Source organism: Talpa occidentalis, unplaced genomic scaffold (genome assembly GCF_014898055.3).
Source record: "Talpa occidentalis isolate TD23 unplaced genomic scaffold, MPIMG_talOcc4v2.1 talOcc4.2, whole genome shotgun sequence".
NCBI classification, from domain to species: Eukaryota; Metazoa; Chordata; class Mammalia; order Eulipotyphla; family Talpidae; genus Talpa; species Talpa occidentalis.
The window spans coordinates 50,551,960-50,562,623 of NW_023602073.1; the positions used below are offsets into that span (position 1 = coordinate 50,551,960).

At 55.0% G+C, this 10,664-nt stretch overlaps 1 protein-coding gene across 1 annotated transcript; it reads left to right on the forward strand.

Moving 5' to 3' along the window:
• The first annotated feature begins 6,869 nt into the window (after positions 1-6,869).
• On the forward strand, positions 6,870-10,542 carry LOC119251368 (MAP/microtubule affinity-regulating kinase 4-like). The gene is made up of 4 exons (XM_037518682.2): positions 6,870-8,238; positions 8,571-9,769; positions 9,991-10,121; positions 10,338-10,542. Exons 1-2 carry the CDS (start codon positions 7,375-7,377, stop codon positions 9,540-9,542), a joined length of 1,836 nt encoding a protein of 611 aa, XP_037374579.1. The 5' UTR covers positions 6,870-7,374; the 3' UTR covers positions 9,543-9,769; positions 9,991-10,121; positions 10,338-10,542.
• The last annotated feature ends 122 nt before the right edge of the window (positions 10,543-10,664 follow it).

The following is a 10,664-nucleotide window of genomic DNA, read 5'->3' on the forward strand; positions in this document are numbered from 1 at the left end:
ATAGCAGACAGATGTTATTTAACCTATTGTGGCCATCACTTCACTGATATATAAATCAGTCATTATGCTGTATGCCTCACATGTCCCAAAGCAAATTCCATATAGGCTTTGTGGACTCCACCCCCACCCCAGGTCAAAGCCAAAGACACTGGGAACTCCAAATCCCATAGGTGGCTGGGACCTGAGGGTGGGGTTAAGCAGCCAGGTGGATACAAAAGGCAGACAATTTTTGGGCTCTCGGCCAGCTCGGAGCGTCCGGCCAGCTCTGAGAGTGACTTTGGGTTTCCAGGTCGTCGGATCGGGTAGGACGCATTAAAGACTTTATTTCCCTATTTTCTCCCTGAGTGTAGATTTTCCTTATTTCTTTTTCTCTTGTAAATAAACCTTTTATTAACCCTTTTGCGTGTGTCTGTAGTAGAGTATTCATAAGTCCCTTTAAAGCGCGCGGGTGAGGACCCACAGCCAGGAACCCGTTTAATATCGGGGTTGCTCTATAACAACATTACATATGATACATATTAATTATCTGTCTATGAAACTGGGGAGAAAGGAACACCCACACATCAGATATCTACTCAGCTGTATTCCCACTTCCCTGGCGTCTTTGTTCCCATGGCCCCAGCCTGAGCTACTATTTATTACTGTAAGCTCCCCTCAGCCACAGGCCCACAGTGCTCACCCATCTCCCTGCTCCATTTAGCTTCCTGTCCTCATCACTTCTCACTTCCAAAAGTCATTTATGCCCTGGTTATTTATCACGATTGCTCTATCTCCCACTACAAATATAAACTCACAGAGTGAAGAATTTTATTAGATTTGCTTTTGTATCCAAGAGTTTAGAACAGGGCCAGACATTTGGTAGGTACCCTATATATTAACACTTCATAAAACATGAATTAATAAGCTGGTCTCCTGGCTTCATGTAGTGGCAGTGGGTAGACAGGAGGGATCAGACACCAGAGGTTTAGAAATAAGACCCAACAGATGAGCAGAATGGGGATAGGAAGAGTTTGGAGAAAAGAAGGGTCTGCAGAGGCTCCCAGGGTTTTGCCTTGTCTGTCTGTGCTTGGTGGCAGGAATATTAATAATTGTGTGTCAATTACCTGTCACCACGATGCTGTGCAGCAAACAGGTTGACAGCAGCAGGTTGAGCGCAGTGCTATGAAACTGTCCACAGCCTCTGCAGCACAGGTTTGATTCCTGGCCAGCCAGGAAGATTCCCACATGGTGAAGCAGACCTCTCCTGTCTTGTCCACTGCTCCCCTCAGCAGTGGATTTCAGTTGTCTGTCTGTTCTGCTCTCTGCTCTGTCTCTGGTGAATTCTTTTTTTTTTTTTTAAGATTTATTTTTATTTATTTATACAAGCACTGGATACAGTGAGAGGCGTGGGAGGGTGAGAGAATTCACCCAAGCCAGAGCGGCTGCGCTTTGATGATGTGTGGCCTTGGGGGGAACAAAGCCATGATGTCCCTCAGTTCTTCTTAAAGGTAACAAATCACCTTCCTTAAAAAGAAACCCCATCATCAGCAGATTTATAGTGCTCAGGTAAATAAGAGATTTTAAAATTCTGGGGATAAGAGAGAAACAAGGAACTTGCAAATAAACGAGGCGTGCAAAGGGGAGGCTGGAGAGGGTCGGGCTCCTCTTACCAGCACGCTGCAGGCCAGGAGGTGGTGATGGGTATTTTAAGATGGTTCAGGCAAACAGAACAAAATCTGCTGGGACTTTCGGGGGCAGAGCTCCCGAGAGAGGCTTTGAGGATTAGGCTCAGGACACAGTGCTGTCTACTCCGGGGTTAGAAGTGTTTTATGATTAGAACATCAAGCCTTACTGAAAAAAAAAAAAAAAATAGCCAAATGAGTGATCATCTGAAAGTTATGTTCGAGAACAGGCCGGGCGATAAAGATGCCAGATCAGTTCTATCCAGCCATGATCTCACCACTGGGTGCCTCACAGTCATATAAATATTACCCAGACTATTGTATTAATCATCCTTTAAAAAATGAGAGTTTGTACATTCAAATTTGCCGCATGCCTCTGCTCAGGATGAGGTGAGAGAACCGGTTTTGACATTTCAAACTCAAAATTTAATTGTGACTGCATGGAAACGTCACTTCAGAAAAGCGGGATAGGAGGTTTTTGTTTTTTAAGAAAATAAAGAAACCCAGATGTTTGTGTGAAATTGCCCAAATTTTAAATATTAGGCTTCATTTCAAAGGACACCTGTGCTCTGCAGGGACGGCCTCTGCCCCCGGAGCAGACGCGCGTTGCTGTCTCAGGCTGGTCTGAGCAAGCGCAGGCCAGGTGGACCGGACCCTCCTCACTCAGACTCACCCTCCGCCTCTGAAGACTCAGGAAATTCATTTTCTTCCTTTCCTTTCCAGAGTGAAAGGCCAACAGGAAGGCAGACAGCTGTTCCCTTGAAGAATTAACATTTGGACACAGTGCAGGATTCTGAGCTCAAACACAAACACAGGAGGTCCAAACTCCAACCAAACACGGTTTCCATATTTAGCCCCAGAATCAGTGACTGTAGACCAGATACCCCAAGGCTTTGGGAGGGGATCCCAGAGAACCAATGAGGGGGCAGATCCTCGCCCTGATCCACTCCCTGTCACTGCCCTGGGTGCTGCTCCCAGTGCAGCCTCCCCTGCTCATCCCCCAGGTCCAACAGAGCCTGAGCATAGAGAACCCCCACACACACACCTGCCGCGGAGAGTCAGGCCGGGCGGTGGGCAACACTGAAGGAACAGACCTCTGCTCCGGCCCAGACCAGTCTATAGTGGGTGGGAAGAAAGAAACGCAGACAACACCGCCCCCCACCCCCATCGTTCAGGGGCCAAATGATTCCAAACAGGGTCCTTGTGAGGCACGTCTGGGCTCCTGTTCATGATGTGGAGGCTGCAGTTGGAGGCAGCCTCGGCAGATCAAATCTGAGAGGGAAAGATGCAGGGCTCCCAGATGCTTGAGAGAGGCAGGCCTGGGGGCTCTGTGCAGATGCCAGGAAGCGCCGAGGCTTGGAGATGGAACAAGGAGAGAGGACGGGAGGAGGGACCAAGTGTTGATGAAAATACCCGTCACGGGACGCCCTTGGTCCCTCGGGCCCGAGCGCCTCCTGGAACCCAGCTCGTCTGGCTGCTGGTTGCCGGCCACACACCCCTGCCCCAGCACACCCATACTCAGCTCATATGGGCCCTTGTTACGCTTTTTCCCCTACTTCCAGGGAACCTCACCTCCTAACACCGAAAGCCCATCGTTCATGAAAAACACAGGCCAGCGCGTGAGATGGTCCGATGAACAGGGACTCTGGCCACTGCCCGCCGGGTTTTGCCCAAAGAGTCATCACGTGGAACTTGTACTAGCGGGGCTAGAAGTACCAGATAAACCCAAGTGGTGGGTGATTTAAAATTTCAGCTTACACCTAAAATAAATGACCCATCATGTTCTCCATTCATTTCAGTTCATTTTTCCCTTTATGTTTAGACATAGGTATTGACAATGATGTGGACCGTGAGGCAAGTAAGCCAACAGGTTAAAATTAAGTTAAAAAAAAAAAAGATACCCTCCTTTAAGGGATGAAGCTATGTTTGATGTTGAATCCCTCACTGCTTCCCCAGTCACATAGATTCATGTAACAAACGCTTTACATAACAGAGCACTTGAAACTCAATGTGGCATATGATGTAAACCTTTATGACCTCGCACGTGACATTTGTCATTTGAAGCACTTTGAGATATCGCTTAAAACAAAGCTTCCCGAATCAAAACTGTTAGAATCTATTTCCTGATGTAGAATGAGAAAATGTTCACATGTAAAAAGCCAAGGGGAGGGCCTCCCCAGTGGCGCAGGGGGTTAAGACGCAACCTATGAAGCTGTCCGCAGCCTGTGCAGCACGAGCTCGATCCCCGGCCAGCCAGGGAGCAACCCACATGGCGCGGCAGACCTCTCCTGACTCGCCCGCTGCTCCCCTCAGCAGTGTGTTTCAGTCAGTCTGCCTGTTCTGCATCCCACTCTGTCTCTGGTGAATCCTCTCACCCCCTCCTCACACCCCTCTGGCCTGTACCCCAGCTCTTATATGCATAAAAATAAATTTTTTTAAAAAAAAAGCCAAGGGGACATTCAAAATGTACTACTCCTTAGAATGTTCTTGTCTTAGGCTGGTTTGGGTCAGCCGACAGCATTCTTCCCATAAACTAAACTGTCTCAGGAGCTCAAGGCATAGGTGGGAATTCCATTTTAGCGTGAAATTCTCAAAACATGTTAGTGTGACTTCGGTGTGGATGACACTGAGAAGGGAGAATGTGGTTCAGGACGAAACGTGTAGCTCCAGCCTGCAGGCGGTCAGACGGGTGTTGTCTGGGTTGGAGCAAAGCAAGGTCAGAGAGCTGGTTAGGGGCAGACACGGGGGGGGGGGGGAGGGACTCTGCAAGAACAAGAGCGAAGGTCCCAGGTGGCAACAGGATGTGGCAGGAAGAAGGGCAGCTCACCCAGGAGGGCTGGAGACAGGGAGAGGAGGCGGGGATGGGCAGGATCAGACCAGTGAGGACAGGGAAGGCTTTAAGAAAGGGTTTTTGTGACATTCCAAGCACAGCAAGACCACGGGAAGGCTTGAAGCAGCAGAACGAGTGATCTATGCTTTCACTCTTCAACTGGTTGTGGGATGGAGGATGTTTAAGGAAGGCGGGATAACTAGTGAGGGGGCATCAGTCTTGGCCTAGTACCTTGCAGCCATCCCGGGCTGGTAGGTGCATTGTCAGTTCCCAAAGAGAATCTGGAGCCTTCTGTGGAGTTTTGCAGTCCCTTAGGCTGAGACGGGTCGTGTGCACAGGCAAGCTACAGAGCACAAGACTCCCACTCTGAGAGAGGCAGAACAGCAGCTCCCCTCCAGCCAGAGTAGCTGGGCGGGTGGATAACTATGGCTATGAGGGGGCCATGTCGGGCCTCCCTGGTGGCCTAGGGGTGAAGGCTCAACACTATCAATTCTGCGGCCTGAATTCCACCCCAGCCAGGGAGGTACCCACACAGTGCAGCAGACCTCTCCTCTCTCCCCCGCTGGCCCCCACAGCAGTCGATTTCAGTGGATCCACCTGTTCTGCTCCCCCACTGTGTCTCTGGTGAATCCCCTCATTCCGGCACCCCTAGCAGACACCCCTGCTCTGTAGAGAATGTTGGAAGCCACAGGATGGATTAGTTCAGTCAGGGACAGCAAAGCAGAGAAGGAGAGATGCAAGCAGGCTTGAGAGAAAAGCAGGACTGAGCATTGGAGTTGGCAGCCGAAATGGAAGTGACCATAACTCCCTCTGCGCGGCAACTCAGGAGCAGCAACAGTTGGCAGGAGGGAGCAGCAGAACCTCTCACAGCCACTGATGGGTCAGGTCCCCAGGGGGACATGGGCCAGCAGGAGCCTGCCCTGCGTATCCTCACACCCTGAGACAAATCTGCCCCTCCGCTCTCCAGACCCGGGAAAAGAGACACTGGAGCAATATCAGACCCAGACCCGACACCCCTGAGCCAATGCTTCTGAGTTTTGGGGCTGCAACTGCGCTCCAGGCTGCTCAGGCTGATACAGTGAGTGAACATCAGGGTAGGCCTGGGGTGGGGGAGGTGAAAGGAATCTGCAGTCTGAGTAGCAGCAGAACCCCCGTTGTTCACCTGAACCCACATTTCCAGATGGCAGGTCATTCCTGCCAGGGCTCAGGGTCACAGCGTCCAGACCTGTCTTTGGCCAACCAAGCCGCCCCCAATTCCAGCAAGAAGCAGCTATTTCTAAGCCAGAAATCTCAGTGGGAGCTGACCACCCCCCGCTGCCCGCAGCCCTATCTGAGTCAGGTCAGGGGGGTGTCCCCACTCGGGGGGCGACCATGGCAGGCAGCACTGCGTGACGGACACACCCCCCGTGTCGTGCTGCTGGCGACACTCTTGACAGTGAGGGAAGGGGCTGTGGGCTCGCACCAGCAGGCAAGCCAGGCGAGCAGCAGACACGGGGAAGAGGGGAGCGAGAGGCCGAGCTTTACAGCATCTGCCCGCCTGCCAGAGCCGCCCCGGCCTCCGGCCTGGCCTGGAGGTGGCTGATGGGCACGCTCAGCTCACGGGCAAAGATGGAGGAAAACCCCGGCCCAGAGAGCTTGCAATGTTGGCATGTGACGAACGGGCTATGTTGGGTCTCGTGCGCCCAACACGACGTCGTTTACAATGTCAGTTGTGGTGGAGCGTGGCTTTGAGACAGCAGCGTGGAAGGCAGTGACTGTGTGGAGCGCCCGCTCAGAGCAGGGCAAAAAGGCTAGGACAGGTCTCCTCGCTACAGATCAAGCGGCCTCCAAGCCTTCTCTGGGTTCTCCTTAACTGGGGACAGGTCCATCTCCAGGAAGCCCTGGAAACACACCTCTTGGCAGTTGCGTTTCCCTGAAGGCCGAGAAGCCACTGGGGTTTCCCTTGCCCAGGGCGGCGGCCCCCTTCGGCTCATAAAGGGCCGACTGCATAAAGGGCCACCGTGATGGCGCCCCCGGCCCTGCCTATATAAGCCCGGTCCGGCTGCCCTGCGTGTCCTTAAGAGCCAGGAAGCCTCTGGATAGCGACCTGCAGACTCGGACGGAAGGTAGCGTGGTGGTGTGGTTTATGTGGTTTTCCTCTGGTTTTTCTGTTTACTTATTTAGTTCTTTATTTTAGTTCTTTATTTTAGTTACTGTATTTTTATTTTTGTCTTGTTTTCTTGTATTGTTTTGTTACTTGCTTATTTTTTTTCTATTTTTTCTTTATTATTTTAATTTGTGCTGTTTTATTTTAGTTTTTTATTTTTCCTTTTTGTGTCTCCTCCCCACCCCCCACCCCGTCCCGTCCAGTCCCGTGTCCCTCCCCTTCTCCCCCCTTTCCCTTGTTATTTTGTCGTGTGTTCGTTTTTCCCCTTTGTCGTGGGTCTATTTTGTTGTTGGTGTCAGTTTCTAACTGTTTGTCCTGTTGTGGTCTGTTCTTTGTCCTTGCTGTTGTTCTATGTTGTATTCGTGAATGTAATGGCTTGTTTGTGATTGGTTTGTTTTGATCGTGTTTTTAAATGTTTATATCATTTGTATTTTTTTGGTTGTGTATGTTCATTTATCTTTGGTGTAGATAGTTAGTGTTAGTGTTAGTGTTCTAGTAAGGTTAGCATAGTAAGGTTAGTGTAGTTGTAGGTAGAGTTAAGGTAGCTTTGTTAGTATTTAGTTAGCTTAGTGGGTAATTTTGTATACTATTAATCCTATATTGTTAGTGTAGTTATTGTTAATATAGTAGTAGCCCTTGTAAATACTATCGGGGAGAGCGTGAGGTCAGGAGAGGCAGCGCCAGGGCCGCCAGCGCAGTCAGGGCCGCGGGGACAGTCCGCCGGGTCCGCACTCGCTATGTTCAGGCCCTGCGCTCTCGGGGCCCCCAGCATGAAAAACTACCGGGTGCTGCGCACGCTGGGGGCGGGCGCCTGCGCCAAAGTCAAGCTGGCGCTACACTTGGTGACCGGCACGGAGGTGGCCATCAAGTTCATCTGCAAGGCCAGGCAGGCGCGCCTCGAGTTCCTGGCCCGCGAGGTGGCTTGTATGAAAGCGCTGCAGCACCCCAACATCATCCAGCTGTTCGAGGTGCTGGACACCCCGGAGGAACTCCTCCTGGTCATGGAGTATGCGGGCGGGGGGAACCTGCTGGACTACCTGCTCCGGCGCGGGCGCCTGGAGGAGCTCGAGGCGCGCCACAAGTTCCAGCAGATCCTGGCGGCGGTCGCGCACTGCCACGCGCGGGGCATCGTGCATCGCGACCTCAAGCCGGAGAACATCCTCATGGACCGCGAGCACAACCTCAAGCTCAGCGACTTCGGGCTGAGCATCGAGTGCGCGGGCGCGGCGCTCAGCACCTTCTGCGGCAGCCCCGAGTATGCGGCGCCCGAGATCTTCCTGCACCGCCCGTACGCGGGCCCCGCCGTGGACGTGTGGAGCCTGGGGGTGGTGCTCTACAGGATGGTCACGGGCGCGCTGCCCTTCCGGGGCTCCGACCTCGTGGAGATCCGGGACCGCGTGGTCAGCGGGCACTTCCACCTGCCCCCCTACCTCTCGGCCCAGTGCCGGGACCTCCTGGGCAGAATGATGGTGCTGGACCCCCAGGGGCGCAGCAGCCTGGAGGCCATCCAGCAGCACCCGTGGGTGCGGCCGACTCAGGGGCTCCTGGCCGTCCGCGAGCCGTCGCCCAGCCACCACGACGCGGCCCTGGCGGAGGCCATGGTGAGTATGGGCGATCAGAGACAGCAGAGCCAGACGGCCGTGGTGGAGCGAAGATTCGACGAGGTGATGGGGACGGACCTCATCCTGGGTCCCGGAGGCGGGGGGAGGGGAGCCCCCAGGAGGAGGAGGCGTGGCCGAGTCTCCCCGCCCCCCAGGAGCCCTGCCCACGCGCCGTGACCCCTGGTGCCCGGGACTCCGGGGAGGGCCTCCTGCAGGTGTCCGGGGATGAGCAAAGCCAGGAGGCTGGACAGACAGAGGATGCCGCTGCGTCAGCTGTGTTCAGCCTCCTGGCCACCCCGGGCCGCAGGACCAATTGCGTGAAAATCCCGCAGGACCGAGCCTCAGGGCGCAGTGCCAGCTCCCCGTCAAGCCCCCAGGTGGGGGATACCCGGGAGGACTCTTCCACCCCCACGTCGGGCCCCCTGCAGAGGGACGCCCCAGAGCGCAGCGCCACCCCCACGCCGGGCCCCCTGCGGGAGGACGCCTGGGAGGAGAGCGACACCTCCATTCTGGACATCCTGCAGGAGGTTGCCCCGGAGCCCAGCGCCACGTCAATTCCGGGCCCCCAGGTGGAGGACAGCGCCACCCCCAGGTCACGCCCCCTGCGGGTGGACGCCTGGGAGGAGAGCGCCACCTCCATTCCGGACCCCCTGCAGGAGGGTGCCCCAGATCAGAGCGCCACCTCAATTCCAAGGCCCCAGGCGGAGGACAGCGCCACCTCCATTCAAGAGCCCCTGCAGGAGGAAGCCCCAGAGCAAAGTGCCACCTCAATTCCGGGCCCCCAGGTGGAGGACAGTGCCACCCCCAGGTCACGCCCCCTGCGGGAGGATGCCTGGGAGGAGAGCGCCACCTCCATTCCGGACCTCCTGCAGGAGGGTGCCCCAGATCAGAGCGCCACCTCAATTCCAGGCCCCCAGGCAGAGGACAGCGCCACCTCCATTCTAGACCCCCCGCAGGAGGATGCCCCAGAGCAAAGCGCCACATCCATTCCGGGCCCCCAGGTGCAGGACACCAAGGAGGGTGGTAGCACCACCACCATGCCAGGCCCCCTGGTGGAGGGTGAACAGGAAAGCAAGAAGGGACCAGTCAGTCCTGCCCCCCAGTCCCCCCTCACCAACCTCAGACCTCCCCCAAGACGCAGCTGGCTCCTCAAGTTCCGCAGGAATGCGGTGGCTCCTGCAGAAAGCCATGAAGACAATGACACCTCAGTCCCATCCATTAGCTCTAGCCAAGGCGGGCGGGCCAGCAGGAGGATAATGAATGCCCTGCTAAATTTGTGCTGTTTCTGCCGACCACACCACTGAAAACACGGCAAGGGTGTTCACCCACCCGACAACTCATAAGACTGCCACACCCTGCAGACGTCCCGCCCAAAATGCAGCCACCAAGTGAGCAGGAGCATGCCAGGGGAGGGCGAGGCTCTGGAGAGGGGTCAGGGCCTGGGCCCAGTCAGAGGGGCCAGGAGAAGCATGACGCACACAGGACCTGATCACAGATGTCCGCGGAACACAGATGTCCTGGAGCAGAGCAGGTGAAGGGCCAGGAGGGCAATGGAACTGGTGAAGCACCTGGGGTGGGGGCGAGCAAAGTGGGTGAAAGGTGGGGGTGAGCAAAGCAGGTGAAGTGGGGGACTGGAGGTTGGAGGCAGCTGAACAGATGAAGGGTGGGGAGTGGAGCTGTGCAGGGGCGGAGCTCCCAGAGGCCCCAGGGCCAGAGGCGGCGGAGAACCCAAGGCCTGGCTTCCCACCTTAGGCTCTGTCCTGTGAAGGCCTCCCCGCCCCCTTGCTGGGACAGCCCTGCTGCTGGCGCCTGAGCACACGGATGGCGCAGAGGATGCAGGAGCTCTGTGGTCTGAGTGGCATTGTCATTGACTGACGGACACGGTAGGAAGTCCCCCTGGCTTGGGCCCCTTTTAAAAACTGAAGCTCCAAGTTGGAGAATAGCTCACCTGCCAGCTAGTGGTAGGGCCTCCTGGTTTCCTTCTGAGCCCTGCCCAATCACCTCTGTGCAACGCTCCTCGGGGGATTTCACTCACACACGAGCATCCTGAACACTTCACTCTCTGCTTGGGCTTTACTGGCTCTTCTCTTCCCACGCAGGTCCCGGACGGCGCAGGAGGTGGCCGCGATGGGCAGACGGGCTCCCCACTGCAGAGGGGACCTCCAGGTGACCGGCTCTGCCTCTAGGACGCTGGGGCGTGGAGGCATCTGAATGCTGTTTCTCGGCCTGATGGAGACACTCAGAAATGGATTGCTTTGTTAGCGTGTCTATGCCATGACTCATTAAATCATTGTTTGAAACCGACCTTATTTGCTTCTCATTTATGAACGTGCCCGCACTTCCAACACCTGGGTCATCAGATACCTAAATTTGCTTTAAAATTCCTATGATCAGCACTGGAAATTTAAGAAAATTTAGAAAATTTT

Excerpts from the sequence above, each read along its gene's own strand:
- LOC119251368 (XM_037518682.2), top strand. The coding sequence starts at position 7,375 with ATGTTCAGGCCCTGCGCTCTCGGGGCCCCCAGCATGAAAAACTACCGG. Across the intron at positions 8,239-8,570 it reads CGGCCCTGGCGGAGGCCATG|GACCGAGCCTCAGGGCGCAG; the intron begins GTGAGTATGGGC and ends AAAATCCCGCAG.